The 18,224-nt window shown below is 51.5% G+C and overlaps 7 protein-coding genes across 7 annotated transcripts; 4 read left to right on the forward strand and 3 right to left on the reverse strand.

Annotated features, from left to right (window-relative positions):
* Positions 1-225: 225 nt before the first annotated feature.
* BDP81DRAFT_478095 (uncharacterized protein) lies at positions 226-2,510 on the reverse strand (the record flags this gene model as incomplete). Its single annotated transcript, XM_060594839.1, has 13 exons — positions 226-401; positions 475-645; positions 718-869; positions 934-1,058; positions 1,110-1,216; positions 1,279-1,539; positions 1,602-1,707; positions 1,769-1,829; positions 1,888-1,906; positions 1,962-2,060; positions 2,120-2,194; positions 2,250-2,298; positions 2,368-2,510. The coding sequence occupies 13 exons, from the start codon at positions 2,508-2,510 to the stop codon at positions 366-368; spliced, it is 1,404 nt and encodes a 467-aa protein (XP_060450651.1). The 3' UTR covers positions 226-365.
* Positions 2,511-3,201: 691 nt separating this feature from the next.
* BDP81DRAFT_402646 (uncharacterized protein) lies at positions 3,202-3,725 on the forward strand. The gene is made up of 2 exons (XM_060588853.1): positions 3,202-3,634; positions 3,685-3,725. The coding sequence occupies exon 1, from the start codon at positions 3,208-3,210 to the stop codon at positions 3,622-3,624; it is 417 nt and encodes a 138-aa protein (XP_060450652.1). The 5' UTR covers positions 3,202-3,207; the 3' UTR covers positions 3,625-3,634; positions 3,685-3,725.
* Positions 3,726-5,018: 1,293 nt separating this feature from the next.
* On the forward strand, positions 5,019-5,498 carry BDP81DRAFT_389679 (uncharacterized protein; the record flags this gene model as incomplete). Its single annotated transcript, XM_060587300.1, has 3 exons — positions 5,019-5,074; positions 5,134-5,287; positions 5,349-5,498. The coding sequence occupies 3 exons, from the start codon at positions 5,019-5,021 to the stop codon at positions 5,496-5,498; spliced, it is 360 nt and encodes a 119-aa protein (XP_060450653.1).
* Positions 5,499-7,627: 2,129 nt separating this feature from the next.
* Positions 7,628-9,073, forward strand: BDP81DRAFT_365399 (DnaJ domain-containing protein). Its single transcript, XM_060586510.1, has 2 exons — positions 7,628-7,789; positions 7,860-9,073. The coding sequence occupies exons 1-2, from the start codon at positions 7,745-7,747 to the stop codon at positions 8,901-8,903; spliced, it is 1,089 nt and encodes a 362-aa protein (XP_060450654.1). The 5' UTR covers positions 7,628-7,744; the 3' UTR covers positions 8,904-9,073.
* Positions 9,074-9,325: 252 nt separating this feature from the next.
* BDP81DRAFT_416128 (uncharacterized protein) lies at positions 9,326-10,373 on the forward strand. The gene has a single exon (XM_060589501.1). It carries the CDS (start codon positions 9,392-9,394, stop codon positions 10,328-10,330), a length of 939 nt encoding a protein of 312 aa, XP_060450655.1. The 5' UTR covers positions 9,326-9,391; the 3' UTR covers positions 10,331-10,373.
* A 1,530-nt stretch (positions 10,374-11,903) lies between these two features.
* BDP81DRAFT_339740 (major facilitator superfamily transporter) lies at positions 11,904-14,351 on the reverse strand (the record flags this gene model as incomplete). The annotated part of the gene is made up of 4 exons (XM_060586008.1): positions 11,904-13,744; positions 13,819-13,831; positions 13,883-13,982; positions 14,054-14,351. 4 exons carry the CDS (start codon positions 14,349-14,351, stop codon positions 12,365-12,367), a joined length of 1,791 nt encoding a protein of 596 aa, XP_060450656.1. The 3' UTR covers positions 11,904-12,364.
* Positions 14,352-15,515: 1,164 nt separating this feature from the next.
* Positions 15,516-17,790, reverse strand: BDP81DRAFT_389683 (ubiquitin-like modifier-activating enzyme atg-7; the record flags this gene model as incomplete). The annotated part of the gene is made up of 4 exons (XM_060587301.1): positions 15,516-15,974; positions 16,025-17,356; positions 17,416-17,524; positions 17,594-17,790. The coding sequence occupies 4 exons, from the start codon at positions 17,788-17,790 to the stop codon at positions 15,516-15,518; spliced, it is 2,097 nt and encodes a 698-aa protein (XP_060450657.1).
* Positions 17,791-18,224: the final 434 nt, after the last annotated feature.

An 18,224-nucleotide genomic window follows, 5' to 3' on the forward strand; every position in this document is an offset into this window, starting at 1 on the left:
TCTCTGCCGTTTCCAGCATTTGTGTCTGTTGGAATAGGCCTACATTAGGCAGCAGGAGGTTGCTGCCGCGGTCCGTTCCAGCCACGGTGGTCCGTGTGGCTCAGCCACACGAGGGTGGTATACCCCAGACTTCCTGCCGCCGCTGGCACCTGGTTAGACTTCCACTGAAGAAGAACAACAAGAACAAGCAATATCACCACTACAGTCGGTGATCGTTGCTACCCACGATACTCGAGTATTTTCCTTTTCCACCTGTGAATCCAACAGTGTCATTCCGCAGTATTTTCACTGCACGTTCTACGACTCTCGAGAAACCCCTCTACAAGCTATGAGTTCCCGTGAAATTCTGACTAAACTAATTAACCTCAACCACTCTTCTCATTATAGATGACACCGGACATCTGTTGACTCGTTCATTAGTATCATGACTCATGTGTTGATTGGGTTGATGATATTTATGCGTGAATCACGTACCAAAAAGGGGCCAAGATACGAGAGAGGAACTCCGGCATCATCGCTGTAAAACATGGGTGTGCCATAGCCTCTCTGATTGGGACAGTTCTTGAACTCGGGGGGGTTGGTGCGATCAATGAGCGACTGGTACGGGTTGTAGTCAAAGTTAAACTCGCAGACAGGGATGTCCGACTAGTTGCATGTTGCGGTTAGCGAGAAAGTTCAGGGGAAGCGGCAATGTTAAAAGAGAAAAAGGGCACTTACGGCGCAACTCAGCGACAGGTCCTTCACGTCAAAGGACTCGGAGCCGTTCTTACCCTGGCATTGCTGAGAGTCAATGTAGAGCTCATGCGGCGTGGTCCAGTTCTTAGAGAATGCTGCATCCAAGATTGTCTTCATCTGATCCATGCCAATGTCTTTGAGTGATGTTAGTTGCGGTTCGAGGCGCGTCAGCCATATTCCTTGGAAACATGTACTTACCATTTGCCCTCGCGAGGCCATAGGAGTCCTTGCCATCGTACCAGATCGGGCCGCAAGTGTTGTAAGTATCAAGGTTGGTGCAGTCATATGGATCGATAGGAATCTTGCGAGGATCAACTCCGGGGCTACAGAATGGTTAGAGCATGCAGTCATTCCGAGGAGAAGTGTAAACCTACTTCTTGACGGCAAAGTAGTCTGCTTGTTGCAGCGCCTGGTTGAGAGTCCACTTCAGAAGATTGTGGTACATGAAATCGGTGTTCTCAGGCAAGTTGGTGTTCATTTTCTGTCGCGAAATGGTCAGTCTCAGCTTTTCGGGCAGACCATCTGTCAGGGAATTCTTCTCACCTGGCTGAAGCCACCATTGGAAACCAGAGAGTAGAATGTGTCAAAGTCGGTTTGAATTTTGGTCAATGCCTCGCCAACATTCTTCTGGTATTCATTGACGTTCTCTGAAAGAGCAGCAGAGAGGCCTTCCCACGGGACCTCCTGTACGGCCTTGGTTGGGAACAAAAGATTGAACAAACCAGCTCCACCACCGAGGGCGCCGGTGAGAGAAGCAAAAACCATGCTAGCGGCGACAGAGCTACCGAGCAAAGGACCTAAGGCCTTTGACGCAGAGCGTTGTCAGAACTATCTCTTCTCCTGTACTTCAGTTGGCTGATACTTACAGCAAATTGGCCAAGTGCCACAGCATAGATAGGCGAGAACAGAGGAGTCTTGGGGTTCTTGGTCTTAGGTGGCGAAACCGTCTTCACAATTTCAGCGACCGCGCCACTATTGACGGAGAGTTAGCAAACGGCATGATAGCGACGTACAATCATCATAGTGAACTTACATTGCAGTAGCTTGACCATTCAACAGAGCTTGGTGGTAATTAGTGAAGAAAAGGTTGATAGCTAATGTCGCAGTGACGTCAGTGAGGTTTCACAGGCCGCCAATGGCAAAGATGCTCACAGTAGATATTCCAGAAGACCTATCAAGACATCGTCAGTAAAGTTGAAATTTTTCTGGTTGTGTGCAGAACCTACGTAGAATTCTTGGTAGGAAGCATAGTCGGCGCCGCGGCCACTCGGAGGAGGGGTGCATCCATTTAGGGCAATGAAGTCACAACTCCACGTTATGTATCCCTGAGTTCGTGTTAGTCAGGCGCAACTTCGTTCAGATATCTTGGTCTTGTGCAACATACAGCTGAATCGAGGTAACATTCAGCGAATCCCTTTTCCGCCGTCTTGCATCTGGCTGAGTTCTTTGACCACCAGTCCTGGTCATATTGTCAGCATTGAATGTCACAGATGTGGGTATTTATCTGAGCCTACGTTGAGATGGTCGTTCATTTTGAGAGTCTCCCAACACCCAGGCTGAATGCTGTACGAGTGATACAGAGATTAGCAATCATGGCACCTCTATAGACAACTTGGTAATCAGGTATCGTACCCATCTTCGGAATGGAAGGAACAGCTGTCGACAGTGGGGTTTGCGCGTTCATCGAGCACCTGAGCCTCAATCCGGGGGACCGAGGCGACCGGAGACGCGCTCACGGCAAGAGAAAAGAGAGTGACAAGGTTCAAGAGAACCATTATGATAGTATGTTGCGAGCTGCAACGCGAACGAACAAGAGAAAGACAGACAATAGTGTTGGGCACTAGCTTTCGGAAAACAGCAAGATACCAGGGCATAGTAAATAAAAAGGCACTCTCATCCATTTCGGCGAACTGCCGCCGCTGCTCGATACCTCTTTGGGGACGTGCTCGCATGATTTCAGGTTCCCCGCAAACTGTGCTAAAGCCACGACCCAGCCCTCAGGAACAAGGTTTGATGAAGGATGGCTTTGCAAGTATTATCCTGACATGAATCAGGTACACATAAGATCGGCGTTCAACTTTCTTTGATTAAAGATAACGCGGCGCATCCAGGTAAATTGGGAGCCAAATGAGTTGATGTAGTTAAACTGCCAACGCGAATTTACGCCTCAACGTTCCTCGTGTTTCCTCGGAATCGGTCAAAGCTGCGAATTACTCGACAACTTATTTCGAGGCTTACTAATTAATTGCTGCCCAGAGACACTTTGAGTCAATCTCCTACTATCAGCCTCCCAGGCCTCCCGTTCCCACATCCTCCATCGTTCGTCCGACGTTCTTCCCCCGTCCAAGCGTCATTAGTCTGATAAGAGTATTACAGCACCCAGCACTTGTTGAAGGAACTACCCTCTGCTATCGAACCTATCACCAAAATTTTCAAAAGCTTCCTTCGACACTAGCTCTTCTATTTCCAATCATGCGATCTACGTATATCCTTCAACTTTTTGCTACTTCAGCATATGTTGCTGTCGCAGCAGCTGACAGTTGCTGCTGGGGCGACAACTGGGCTGATACCAACTGGTTGTGGCTCAAATGGGACGAGCCTGCGGGAGTCGTTAGATGCGGCTTGAGCGGAACATTCCCTGCCGGCACGAAATGCACCATCGAAAACTCCAAAGACTCAAAGGGCAACCTCCAAGCGTTGACAAACGTCACATTTGGTGGCAACTCCGCACCTTTCAAGTTCCGTATCGGCATCAACCCAAACAGCTGCGACCCCTTGCCTAGCGACCAGGTCCTTACTGGATGGGAGGGCTGGGGAGCAAATCTTTTTGAAGGCCACGACTTCACAACGCAAAGACTCGACGTATGCACCCAAGATAATTCGGCATAGAGTCATATAGGTAAGAAAGTCGGGCTCCCTATAGATTGGTACTGTTCTAAATGCGTTCAGATTTCCCAGGAGGGCGGATATTGTTGGAAAGCCAGCCAGAGTCGTTGAGCTGGAGATTAAGTCGCTGATCCGCTTGCTGCCGAATCTTAAGAGTGATGGAGTTGTTATTTCATGTACAAGAATAGTCGCAAAATATACCAAATTCCTAATGATATCATTGATATGTCATGTCTCACTGCTTCATGTTTCTCATTCACCAAACAAATCGAAATGGGCTAGAATGAGTGGTTGTGCTCACTTTTACTTTTGTTGAGCTCTCTAAAAGTCCAGGTATCAAGTACTCCGTAATTACTTCTGCAACTCGTTCGTCTGTCTGCCTTCTCCCTTTTATGGACCCGCGAGTTTGTCCATGCTGCCCACATCGTCACGCGACTATATTCCCTCCACATGCACGGGCATCAACTCCGCATCCCCCTTTTTGTTGACTTGCTTCAACCTCGATACGGGCAAATACGAGTAAGGTTAACATGTGTCATTCAATATAGCCGCGTGACAATTGATGGAATTGACTAACTAGTCACGTGTCGCCAGGGAATGGATCTGGGAACCTGCTTGTTTTCGCGAATATTATTTGCGGAGTGTGGTCCAAGTGATAAGCGGTCTCGCTCAAGTCCCGTGATCTGTTGATCAATGCTGTTCGTACTAAGTGGCTTAGCAATTTATTTTGCCTTTCTATATCAAACACTCGGCCGTTGTCTGAGCCGCAACTAAGCTTCTACCCAAGTGTCTGCTTAGTTTGACTCGCGCAAACGCCGTCGTCCTATCTCTATCACTCTCAACTCTCACATCACCCCGCGATACGAGATTTTTTCCAGAACCGAGCTAGAATGCCAACGGCTAAGGGCGGTCTCGTCCGTCATGACCCGTATATTGTTAATTGAGGTAGCATGATAAGGCGGCGTGCAGTAGCCGTCCGGCGTCATGTAACGGTGGGATGATCGGATGCCAAGGGAACATGATTCAAGTCGGATCATTCCCTATCGTAGTGGAGAACTCCCCAGAGCAATGGCCAAGCTGCTGTCATTATCCTGACATTTCCTGAGTTTATTAACTTGAATTGGTCCACACGTCAGGGACCATCCTTATCTGGCCTGGGTGTCGAGCTACTCAAATGGCAATTGGACTCTCTCGCATTTTCTAAATTACGCCTGCGCCCACTCCAAAAACAGGTGCAGGTACATAAGTTTAGTCTTGACCGCAGTTCGGCCCAGCCCTACATCACTTGATAACCTCACATCAATCCTGCAATCGTTCACTCACTCCATCGTACACCCATCTCTCATTCTCTCTTCCCTCGAGTCACTCCTCTCGTGGTTAATCTCAAATCCAACAACATGTTCACGAGATTTCTATTCTTTTGCCTATCATTGGCGCTCCTCGCTTTCCCAGTGTAAGTTATCAACACTTCAATCCAGACTCAAGCAGCTGAATCATGACTAACAAGATCAGGGCGCTTGCAAATGAACACGCCAAATGCTACTGTGTTATAAATGACCGATCTCACAAGTGTCTCACGGAAAAGGCCTGCGATGTTTACAGAACGTCGCAAAAGATCTTTGAGAATGATAACCCGCAAAATGTCAACACCACAATGCTGTGGCACGTAAGTCTAGCACAATTCTCCTCTTTCTGCCTCAATATATGTTGCTGACATCTGTAATTAGGTCTGCGCAACTATTGCTCCCAAGGATGGCGGCCGGACACGGTATGTTTCTGGATTCGGCGGCAACGAGTTCAAGGACTCTTGTGTTCAGGCTCAGAACTCCGGTGTGTGTGCCGATGCCAGTGGTACCATTGGATCAAAGTGCGATTAAGTTTGGATTTCATCATGATACCAAGTGAAAGGGGACTGTGCAAGCACGGAGGAGAGAATATGATACCATCAGCGTCGACCGAAATATTGGAATGATTTTCGCCAGCCAGGTTCTATGGAGAGATTGACTCAGGAAGGGACACGACTGAGAGACAAGAGTCTTGGACTCAATTTACGGCCTGAGATAAGCAGGCGTTGTTGCAAAAGTCTTTGATAGGCTTCTTTTAATGCTAAATGTTTACACCTCACCGAATTTCCTGGCTCGCAGATGTCAGTGATAACGAAATCTGAAAACCATCATGATTGGAAGAATTGCGACCGCGATTAAGCCACAGGAGCTTTTTAGCTTCTTGCTAATTAAATGTAGGTCAGTTGAGCTGGGTTAATTTCCCCGGACCAATGCTAAGACATTGCTGCACATCGTTGTCAGAAATCTTTGCACAAATACACAGATACATCAGATCACTCAAAGGCCTCCTAGGACCTAATTACTTTTCCTAAGTCTTTCAATGACAAGCTTTCCTCAAATAATTCAGCCAAATGTCTCAAGTCCTTACCCGTAGCAAGGTCCACCCCACGGTCCCCATCGCCTTAATCTTTGATAATCACGTCTGACCTCGTTGTCAGATCTATGCTTGCCTTAACAAGTCATCTTGGCCTGATGATGCCAGGTAGAATCGACGATTCCAAAGTCGAGGTTTAGATTGTTCAGTGAGTCATCGATAAGAAAAAACTTGTGAAAGCTTCAGCTTGAACATACGCCATCAACGCCAATTTTCTCTTAGCCCTCCTTGATATCAGTCTATTAGGAATAGTTTTATCCCAAAGGCCAGACTCGTGATAGGTTTTAGCCTCTAGCCCTACCCTGAAACCTCCTTTTGCTTCCTGGAGATACTGTGTTGATGCCAGAGACGTTTCGCCGAGGGGATCTATGCTGCTGATCACGAAGTAGGATTCACAGACCAATGCCAAGCTTTCTTCCGAGCTTAATCGCCCCGTCAGACTCCGAAGCCAATCGCTCACGGACTGGCTTTATTTCCTCTTCTTGAAATACTGGGTATAAGATAGCGAGTTACTCGGATAAACCCCCGCTAATTTTACCCAGAGCATAGAAAGGTTTGAAGGGTGGGCAGAAGGTTCGGCGTTGTTGGAACAGCAAAGGCTGATAAGGAGTAATAGGCAGGTACCATGGGCTGGCTGGCACCTGCCCTGGGCGAAGTGGGACAACTGGCTTAGTCACGGCCGGATAAAGGTGGGGCAACCACCCAGGCCGTCACTACCTACTTCGACCGACTCCTGCCTACAATGTAAGAAGAACAACAAGAAGAACAAGCAATAGGATCACCAACAGACGAGTGATAATTGCTACCACTATTTGTCGTATACGACCCCGTGAACCAACAGGCGTATTCACTTCTAAGTTCTTGGAGGCGGTCAACTAGATTCGGCCGATATTTCCACCGCAGATTAGGGTAAAATGGGAAACGCCAAGAGGTGACAAAGTCCTATGACCGATCAAAGCTTTCGTCTTTTTTATATCTCGCTGTTCACTTCTATCGTGGGGACTGCCTCCGTAGACTTTGCGGAGTGCCTTAGCTTCAAACTCTGTAGTCCAACATTCGAATTGGCGGTCAAGCATTGCTCGAGTCTAGGAAATACTGAGTCATAACCGGTAGAAGTCTGAATATCTATATCTCAGATCGTGGCGGTTGGTATTACGTCCGAGAAACGAAAATAGGTAGGAAATCACGTTCGCCATCTTAGTCTCGTAGAGGAGGAAGCCTGACGGTGAAAGTTTATGAGCACCGGTCTCTCTGACCAGCGCTGACAGGATTAAGTCAAAGAACAAGTCAGCTGCTAGAAATGGACTATATCATACAAGCCAAATCGAAAACAATGGGTTCAAAAGCATGCCAAACGGCCACGTGATGACTTCCAAGTTGCGAAATTGAATATTCATGCAGTTGGAGATGAGACGATGAGTTCGGATGACATAAGCGAGACGTTGGTCCGCCCACATATCGGCAGTGATCATACCCTAGCTCAAAGTCCCACAAATAATGAGGTCAGCTCTTGGCAGTTGGCAATGGTCGAAAACGCCAGCAAGTCAGTAAGCTCGGTCGCGAGTTGACATCGCAACCATCGACTGTTGATCAAGTTTCTCTCGACAACCTCGCGAGCACCCACACTCGCTCGGCCCCGCGCAAGACATTCGGATCGCACGGTAGGGATGCGCAGATTATCATCATGTCAAACGTTCTTTCCCTCCTAGGCTGGGCCTTCTTGCCCAATGTACGTGATGCCTGCCCGAGAACCGCCCCTCCACAAAGTTGAACCTCACAGCGACTGACCTCTCTCATAGCTAGTCACCGGCTGGGTACAAGCAATCTACTACGGCCTAGCCATTCGCGCCGGCGATCCAAAACCCCAGCCCGGCACAGCGAAATACGCAACCCACCGCCGCCGAATCCACATCCTCGTCGTCTCCTTCTACCTCCTCTACACCCTCATCGAGGCCGACCGCACCTTGCGCCTGCAAGGAACCTTCTACACCGACCTCGACGTCGCTGCCAGCGCCCCCGTCCGTATCATCAAGTCCCGATTCCGCAGGCTCGCAGCCGTCTACCACCCAGACAAAGCAGGCACCAATGGCGCCGACACGGGCGCCGCCGCAGCGCGCTTCATGCACCTCAAGACCGCCTCCGAGACCCTGTCCGACCCTGCCCGTCGCTTCGCCTACGAGCGCTTCGGTCCGGAGGTCGGTGCCTGGCAGGGCTGCAAGACCATTCACGACTTTGTCGCGCGCGGTATCATGCAGGGTACGGTTCCGTACTACGGCATCGCTGCCGCTGCGACCTACGGCTTGAGTCTGCTGGGATACCTCGACTGGGGACGATACTGGCGGTGGATCATCCTCCTCACCTTCTTTGTGGCGGAGCTCATCGTTGTCACGCGGCCCGAGATGCCTCCTTTCCTGGCCATCTTCAACACGGTGCTGAGTACAGCTCTGCGCCGCCCACCCTATCTCCAGTTCCAGCTGGTTTCGCTTGCACGTCAGGCTGCCGTGACGATCTACATTGCCTTTGGCCAGCTCGGTCCTCTGTTGAACTCCCAGGGCCAGGCAGCGCAGAAAGCGGCCGAGAGCTCAGCGGCTGCCGTCGACGAGGGCCTCCAGCGGCTCGAGATGATTGCTCGCGGACTGGACGGCGAGACGAGCAGGTTGTTGGAGATGGAGATGACCCCGTTTATTGGCGATAAGGAGGCGCTCAGCAGCGTACGTGCCAAGGTCAAGGACTGGTTGGTGCAGAACACCATTAGGGCGGACCCGATGGTCAGAGATGCGATTGGCAAGCAGTTCCAGAAACGCAGGGTTGATGCACCTGCTGGTGCGAAGGGTAACAGATAGAGCAGACAACAGACGTGTGTAGACTTTTAGGAGATCATCATTCGGGGGGGTTCCACCCCATTTTACAATTCCAAGATTAGACCTTGGCTTCATTCCTTGTGAGATCCTGCTATTCACCTTTTCCTGTCATCATCTGGCGTAACCACAATGGGTTATACTGGAAGACGGTCAGATCTTGCACTTGCCATAGGTGAAATCCAAGAATTTACTGGTACAAGTCTATTTCACTATTCTCTCGAAGCCAAATCAGCAAACAATCGATCAAATAATTCGTAAGACTGCCGAGCATCATGAGAACCCAAAGTGTGGCGCATGTGGCTGAAAAGCGTGGCTCAACTGAGGTTCGAAAATCTCTCAGAATGGACCTTCACTCACCAAGTCATGGCAGTTTAACCAGCGCCACGAGGGAGTCACAGAGACGAGGAAACTGAAATCGACGTCCAAGACTCCGAAGAATAAACTGCAGGTTGAGAAAAAGTTCACTCATAATGGCGGCCGCATCATCATGGCACCTCTTACCACCCGATCTGATCGAACACCAAATCGGCCAAATCGATCTCCTCACAGCAATGTACCCCACCGAAGATGAGGCCTCAATTGACAAGGAATCCGAACAATCACTACAACTCTTAAAGACGCATATCGAACAAGGCAGTGGCATCACAATCTCATCGTTGAGTCGGGCGCCAACAGTGACCATACTCCTCACCCTCACCGTCCCGGAACCAGACCAAGACCCCTCATCACCAAAAACCCTACAACTAGACATCAACGTACCCTTCTCATGCGAAGGCAAATCCGACACACCACCAGAAGAACCACCCCATATAAAAGTCAGGATCCTCCAGCCACCATGGCTCAACCGCGCAGCAACAGCAAACCTCAACGCCCAAATCCCAGACGGCGACGAGGACCTCTTCAGCATCATAGACGCAATAAACGAAACAGCAGTCACCCACCTCGAAGAAGCAAAAACAGTAGCAGAAGCCGAATCGGCAATCTCAGATGCTGCCGCCACAGCCGACGCAGGTCCCCTGGTGCGAGTGTGGTTCTACTTCCCCTCCATCTCAACCCGCTCCAAGCGGGACGACTTTATCATCAACGCCCCCGCGTACCACCTCACAGGCTTTCTCTACGCCGGAAAACCGGGACTGTTGTGTCTGGAGGGCGGGTCGCAGAGCATCGACGACTACATGAAGTTCATCAAGACGGAGAGCTGGGGCGATATCCCGGCGCATCACAAGAAGGTCAGCGAGAGGCATCGCGAAAAGGACATTTCGAGGAGAGTCTTTGCGGACATGTCAGAGATTACAGACTCTGTAGGAGAGAGGAGGGGGCAGAGGGCGAACCGGGGAGACATGAAGGCTGTGGAGGGGTGGCTGGTGGAACGTGGACTAGGGGATGCTTTTGCGAAGGTGTTGATGTAGATAGTGTAGAACAAAATTACGGCGAGGCACTCGTTGTTCAATCACATTTTTTCAAGGCTTGTCTCTTGTCTGACTGCAATCATTGTCGCCATCTCTAAGGTATAGCTACTTGATCATAGTTTCGTCCCACTCCAACTTTGTCAAGGAACGCATGTTGACTTTGACGACTCTGTCATCATACACTTTTGAGACATCTTGAGTCATGGAGCTCCTCGTCATTCTGTATTCTCGAAAAGAAATGGGATAGAGAGGCGTCATGCTCCATAACCATGTTCATGTTGGCGATTTGATACAGTTCCCACTCAGCCAAGGGGTATCGTGCCGTAGACAGCGCAGCCAAGATGGCATCGGGCAAAGGCTCAGCATAGTTCTCCATCTCGTGGCGTATTTCCTCCTGCATCTCTCGTAGCTCCGTAAGCTTGCTCTCCTCGGCCTCAGTTGCGGGATTCGGCGAGATATAAGGTGTACCTCTGTAGCAAGCATCGTGCGCCCGGCAGTAGTAAGAGGGGGCGCCAAGTCCAAGAAGAGCGGTAAGGCGGTATGATTCGAGAACTGGTTCCAAGTCCCTTGACTAGTTGGGGCCGAAAAGCAGCTGCATATTGCCTGGCGTGTCTTTGCCAGTCAGTGCCAAGCGTAGAAGGGGTGTTCTGCGGCTTGTTAGACTACTGTCTTTGAGGGATTGTGGCGAATTGAAGCTTACGTTAAGGCTTCTGATCTGGCCTTCGCATGAGGAATGGACATGTTGAGAGAAAGCATTAGCACTTGAGCGTCGGGCGACACCCGCGCGATAGTGTTGTAATAGCCAATTGCACTCAAATCTGTGGCGTGAGCAGTTAGTGTTGCAGTGTCGTCGTTCTTTCTGCCTTGAACAACACAGACGGGCATATGAGCCTGCAAATGCTGAGATTGGCATTCTGTCGAGTGGTACCACGCTTTAAGGCACCCAGAGCACGTTTGCAATTCCCGAAGGGCTTCCCTGGAGTAGCCACAGCCATGGCATCTCGAATCGTCGCCAGGTAATATGGCCAGCTTTGAGCTTGAGTGTCAGTATGGTGAAGCGAAGTTTCTTTGCATGGTCGAGTAAGTACCTGGGCAACTCCCGGCTTGACATAAGAGAAGATCTTGTGTAAGGATTTGACCTCTGCGCGAGAGCATCTGTCGCCGATCTGACAGAGTTCTTCTTTGACGCCTAATTGCCTGAGTCTGTGTCCAAGAGCGACAGCTAGCGCTGGATCTTCACAAGACCATGTCCATGGTGCAATTGCCTCGGTATTTCTGAAATGGGAGCAGGAAGGGACGTTGCTCCGCTTGATGAACGCGTCAATGAGCCACGGGGCCGTTTTTTCGGCTTTCTCGGATAGGGTCATCGATGGCCAGTCAGACAAACATCCTAACACTTTGCCGTACTTTGTTCGCGGTACAACGGTGACCATCGCATCAGAGGCCGGTAAAACCTCGACACAGCACATTCCGATAACCCAGTGGTTGCGTATCTTGCAGGTCAGCTGCTTTGGCCGAGGGATGGCGTTGAACATTTGCACCCCGGTATGCATGCTTGGAGACTTTGTTTGTCGGACTAAGAAGAGTGCAGGATAATCAGGATGATTTAAATTGAATAGAGAGAATCCTGTGCGCCTCTTCTGCTTTAGTTGGTTACCCAGGATGCTAGGATGTTGATGGGGACATGGCTTGGATCGATCCATCCAGAATGATTAGACGGGCAACCCACAGTCATCTCGAATTAAGGGAAGAGCAATCGGCTTGTGGCAAGCATGGGGCAGGTTGCTGGGAACCAACGAGGAAACTGCCGGTTCAGGATACTGGATATGTAGGTACGTTGGCAGGCTCATGGTCTTCCATCCTTTCCCATCTCCGCACGAAGTCTCCTTCAGAACTGAGCCGACTCATTGTTGAGTTCCTCGGGAAGGCAATGTAGCCAGAGCACACGGCTACCATAAAATAGAAAAAAATCATGGACTCTTGACAAATAAAAAAGTTTTAGGCATCGGGCTCTATTGTTAGATAGTACAATAATCACAACCTTTGCCGACCTCTCGTCTCGATGGGAATCAGGCACATCCCGACAAATGCAGCCAAAATCAACGCCCCTGACAGATAAATCGGCGTCGTGACCCCATCCCCTGGCATGCTCGCCGCCAGCAACGGCGCCAAAAGCCCCATCGCCCTGTTCAAGAAGCTCGCCACGCCCGTTCCGGCCCCACGCACCGGCGCGGGGAAGATCTCTGGCGTGAAGGCGTAGAGCACGCCGTACATGATATTTTGGGAGAAGGCCTCGACGCAGGAGAAGAACAGCTGCGAGGCGGGCGAGGTACCAAACTTTACAAACATGAAGAGGAAGATGGCCGAGACAAAGGACGAACAGGCGAGCGTGCCGCGGCGCCCGAGCCAGGGGGACTTCTGGTCGACTAGGTAGGCTGCCAACAGGCTGCCTGGCACGCCGACGGCAGAGGTGATTGCGTAGGTTCGGTATGTGTCTGGCGTGATTGGTGTAACTCCTGCGTCTGGGGAGTCCTCAGGCGGAGGGGCGGCACCGCCATGGGAGAGGTACTGTGGGAGAAAGGCGTTGAAGAGGGGATAGCCCATGCCAATCGTCGCCCAGACGAACCAGACCACAACAGTGGCGAGGCCAAGGGTCCGAGTCTTGAAGAGGGGTCGAAGCCGGTCCGCGGAAAAGGCCTTCATCCTCTCGCGGAGAGCGTTCGCGGCGACCCCCGAGCTGCGGAACACACCTGAGCGGCCACCTCTTGAATGTTCCTCATCCTCATCAGTCACGCCATCAACGACGGCATCCAAGATCTCCTCGGTCAACCAAGTCTTTGCGCCGTTGCGAGAGGCGATACCATGTACGACGGCAATAGCTTCGGATTGACGCCCCTTCGAGAGCAAGAACTTTGGAGACTCAAACAGGCGGAAGACGAAGAACCGCACGACAAACATGATGAACGTAATCAACCCAATCGTTAGAACGAATCTTCGCCATCCCTGTTCGGGAGGCCAGTTGGCAATGAAATACCACGCCGCCAGCGACGAAGACAGCTGCCCGACCGGCCACCACACCGATAGCAATGTCAGCAGACTGCTCGACGCATCCGGCAAGAACTCGAGGAACAACGCGCCATCCACTGGCAGATTCCCGCCTACACCGAAGCCGAGAGCCGCGAAGAGAAAGTTCACCCAGCCCCACGTCGGTGCGAAAGCCAACAGGATACCAAAGACCCCGGTGATGAGCAGAGTGAGGTTGAAGGCGATGCGGCGACCGAGGACATCAGAGCCGATGCCCCAGATGAAGGAGCCGAAGCAGAGCCCGAGGAAGATGGACGACGTTGTGTAGCGTACACGTTGTTCTGAAATGCCAAATTCTGCAGAAAGAGACGGCAGTGTGAGCGCAACACCCTAGAGTTGCTGTTAGTACCGCTTGAAGACAAGTGAGGTTGCTAATCCGGCAACAAGATTGAAGCTGAACTTACGTGCATCCACAAACTAGTAAATCCGTCAGCATTATTTTCATCATAAGGTGACGGAAGTACTCACTTATCCGCGAACCAGCCAAATCCACAAAGGACAAAGAGCTGCCAGTTATACCGCCCCATGCCTATATCCTGGATGGCCTTGTTGATAAGCTTCGACTTCACTATCCTCCTCATCAGCACCCATCTCACCATTCCATCGGATTCTTCAACGCTTCCAAGATGAAAGACTCACACTCGTACTCAGTCCACCGCCCCTGTCCACCTCTCCTAACCTCTTTCCTCAGACCCTCAATGGTGTACTCGGCAGCGCTCATCTCCAGCATCCCCGCGCTCTCACTCTGGTCCTTGCCGTCATCCTCTGCATCGTCGTCGTCGTCGTTGTCACTCGGCCGTTCCTCGAATTCGCATTTTCCAGTCCGGGCCGAGTGGCTATGCAGGTGAGCTTCCTCGAGCGGGACTACGACGCCAATGTAGTCGTTGACGGACTCGGGCTGGTCCGACGCCAGGCGCCGGATGATGGAGCGCAGCATATTCGTGGATGTGAGCGTGTCTTACTGCGGTTGTAGAGCAATCGGTTTTCGCGCGCTCGTATTGATCACAATACTAATCAAGCACCGTTACGCGCGACGGCGATGAGTCTCAAGCCCAAAGCCGAGGTTCCCGATGAATCCGTTGCTGGTCGTCGTCTTCTCTCCTCCAACCTCAAGTCGCCGGAATCGTCCCACACTCCCCAACACGGTCTCAAAGCATTCGATACGTAGGTAATCAAGGCTTTTGATCAGTTTTCCTACATCTTCCGATGCAATGAGTACGATATAGATGAATAAACGCGGACGTAAAGAGTCATGAAACACAGATGATGATACAATATCAAAAAAGTACAAGAGCGGCCGACGATGAGATGAATACGGACGGAACACAGTGTTTCCTCTAACCTGGAATGGTCGGCTGCTCTTGTCTTACCTCCCGGGCACACCTGACTAAAAGAAATGCACAACCCCCGTGCCTTAGCGCACTTAGGTAATCCTCCAGATAGGCATCCTCGGGAACCTGGGCGTGCCGCAGGGGAAGCTGTGGCTGCTGTGGAAAATCAGCGGAGGCTCCCCTCCAAGAATAGCAGGTACGTTGATGGCTCTGATCCAGTAACAGATTCATGTCTACAAATGGCACAAAAGTGTTAGGATGATACGGAATTTTGGGGATTCGGAGGGTTGCATCCGTCGGTCACAGGCGGGAAGCAGAGGGTCAGCTAGTGTGGGGAACCCTGTCATCTGCACATCTCTCGCATTAAGGCCCAAACTTTCGTTGTGCACAATGCATCTCCGTACCTAAAGTCTAAAGTACCTTAGGCAGAGCCCTGAGCTCTTGTGTTGAGATAGAGGTCAATATTAATAGATGGAAACATCACCGTGAAACAGGTGGGTCAAAGTATCGTCAATGAGCTTCTTGGAACACATCCATTCAAGAGCTAAAATGATGTTCCATCCATCTTGCTAAACTGGAAAGTGGCAAATATGCAGGTTCGCCAGACTCAAAAGAGTTGAAAACCTCGGGAAGAAAAGTCTCAACAGACTCTATCAATGCCAAAACGCCAACAGCATCCTGTAACAGGATTCAAACGCCTCGTCTATCCCGCCGTGAAAGCTCATTGTAAAAATCGTCCATAATCTGTTCATTGTCCAAGACCTGGCATTTCAGATCAACTCTCCGTCCCCATCATCCGCTCCATCTTCTTCCTCCTCCCAGTCCATAGACGCCGCCCGCCTCTCAGCCTCCCGCTGTACCTCCGCGAGCCCAGACAATTCGGCAACAAAGTCCTTCTCCAAGAGCGCCTTCTTGACGAAGCCCCAGCCGTCGTTCCGGTAGGCCTCGAGAATCGGAGGACCACAGGCACTGCAGCACGGGTACGACTCTCCGCGAATCACTTTGTTGTTGAAGTTATGCAGGTAACCGCGGACGGTATGAGGTACCAATCCCAGGGCATGGTCCACGGGATCCTTCTCGTCTGCCGAGGTCTGGGGCGCTGGCGCGTGTTGCTTGAGGGGATGCTGGAGCAGACTCGCGAATAGTTCGACTAGGAGTGCCGATGCAATCGCTGCGACACCTGGTCTTGTAACGGTGCATTGCTGGTCCAAGGTTTGGTCTTTTTGCGACTGCAAGATGTTAGTGGGAGAAACCGATTTAGGGGGGGACATCTACCTACGTCGGCTGGTGTTACTACATCATTGCAGAAGTAGCATCCCAGGGTCTTACGCTCCTTATCCTCTGGCTGAACATCGGTCGGTTCAGCGCCGTGCCGCATCACGACGAAAGAGTCGAAGCCAAGCGCGGCGTTCAGCACAATCTTGCCGGTTGCTTTGCCCAGAACACTCGGGAGCCATCTCGACTCTCGGCTGTCCATCAGAAGGAAGATGGCGTCGTGCTCGTCAATCAGCTGCTTCAGCTTGTCGTAGTCTGCCTTACTCCTAGCCTCGTCCGTAAAAGGGTGGCCCAACATAGGAACCGATAGGACGTGGCCCTCGCTCTCCACACCGGGATAAATCTTCTTCAGGGCATCTGCCGCCCGCGTTGCCTTGAATTTGCCGCCTTCCAAGCAGTCCTCGAACTCGAACAAGGGCTGCCGCACGGGATTCGAATATGATACGCGGCCATAGTCCACAAACGTGATCTTCCGGACACCCCAGCCCATGAGATTTCTGGAAACGTAGCTTCCTAGCGTGCCGGCACCTAACAACAGACACTTGGTGGATTTCATGGTGTCCAAGTCCAGGTTCGGCGAAATCCTCCATTTCATGAGTTTGAGGTTGAGGTCCACGGATTGGTCGGCAAGTCGTGTCGGGTCCATGTACTCCCCAAGGTTGGCGATCCTGGCTCGTAGCTTGCCCTCTCCGTCTCGCTCCCAGCCTGTGACCTTGGGCATTTCAGCGACTGCAAGTGGCTCAACTGGGTCCATCTCCAACGGCAGGATGATGCTTCTCGCCGCATGCCTACTAGATCTGATATCGCGGTAACACAGAATCTGGACCTTTGTCTGCCGGAACCGCTGCCGAACAAGCCAAAGCAGGTTTCGCAGTGGCCATGATGGGTTCTCGGGGTACGTCGACGGGTCGACAAACGAAACGTATCGGTCCTCCTCAGCGACGTCGTCAAAGAAGCCGTTCTCAAAGTCTCCGAGGTTGGCAACCTCCCATACATAGCCAAACGTATCGTTGAGGTCGTGGAGATCGCTATTCGCGTCCTTATCCAAATCGCTAACATCCACACCTCTCGCCTTCTTGGCGAGGAAGAATCCATTCTGCCTCTTGTCGCGATTGGCTTGCCACGTGCCCACGCGATCGACCAGCGCCGTACTCTCCTTCGGATCAAGGCGACCGATCGGTCCTGTCCGCTTCCACTGAGGGTCTGAGTGCAGTGCTGGGAACGCAAACCAGTATGTGAACTTGTACTTCTTCAAATCGGCGTACGAGAGGATCGCGAAGGAGGAGAGGAGGGAGGGTACGGAGTAGATGGTGCCGTCGTTGATGGCGTCCCAAACCTGAAAGCATGATCGTCAGAACTCGCTCAGATACTCATGGAACTACGATGCAACCTCACATGTCTCGCCGCCATTTTAAGCATGGCTTGCTTGTCCGTATTCTTGAAGTCTTCGATCGTATTGACGTTCTTGATCCAGCCCTCGCCGCGGACATGCTCATCGTTGGGCCTGCTCTCCACGTCAGTCCCAAACTGATCTACGTGAAGTAAACTCTGGAGCTCTGCAGGGGCGCCTTACTGGTCACTGGTGAGAGCATTCCCAAGGATGGACATCTTGCAGCTCTGGCCTGGCTCCACAGGCAGGGTAGTGTACTGACCCAGCACACGCCGCGCCGAGTCGTCTAGCTTATCATGTTCGAGCTTTGAGGAGAAGAGAGCCGCGTAGAACGGGAGCTCGATCTCGGAGGAGAAGGGCGCGTATTGAATTGCTGCCATGGTGGGCGCGCACTTTTAGGCGCTCGGGTGGGAAAAGAGGGCAGTCTTCGTGATGCTATGCGCCGGAACTCGGTATTCGGGCTATGCTACGATATCGACACCAGGAGAATGTCCTAAATGCTGGGTATGCTTCGGAGATCTGGGTATGTAGGAGCGCAAACCGAAAGCAGATCGTAGGTTGGGTCGAAATGACTCAAAAGCGTCGAGAGCTTACAATATGACGGAACAGGCAGGTCGCACTTCCGACTGGTCTCCGGACAAAGCGGAGGGGTCCGGGCGGTGACGCTGTGCCTGAGGGATGCTTGGAAATTCAACTTGGAAAGAGTCACGAGGACAGGCAGTCAAGCGGCGACTTGTTGGAGTCAGCAAGTCACAAGAACAAGGCTGGTGAGAGCTTCCTTTGAGGGTAAGATGGTTGTCTGACAGATGAGGTA

The sequence above is a fragment of the Colletotrichum phormii genome (assembly GCF_030913505.1).
Source record: "Colletotrichum phormii strain CBS 102054 chromosome Unknown BDP81scaffold_2, whole genome shotgun sequence".
Taxonomy (NCBI): Eukaryota; Fungi; Ascomycota; class Sordariomycetes; order Glomerellales; family Glomerellaceae; genus Colletotrichum; species Colletotrichum phormii.

Bases quoted from the DNA above. Each gene is read 5' to 3' on its own strand.
- BDP81DRAFT_402646 (XM_060588853.1), top strand. From the start codon at position 3,208: ATGCGATCTACGTATATCCTTCAACTTTTTGCTACTTCAGCATATGTT.
- BDP81DRAFT_365399 (XM_060586510.1), top strand. From the start codon at position 7,745: ATGTCAAACGTTCTTTCCCTCCTAGGCTGGGCCTTCTTGCCCAAT. The intron at 7,790-7,859 runs GTACGTGATGCC...CCTCTCTCATAG, and splicing joins GCTGGGCCTTCTTGCCCAAT to CTAGTCACCGGCTGGGTACA.
- BDP81DRAFT_416128 (XM_060589501.1), top strand. From the start codon at position 9,392: ATGGCGGCCGCATCATCATGGCACCTCTTACCACCCGATCTGATCGAA.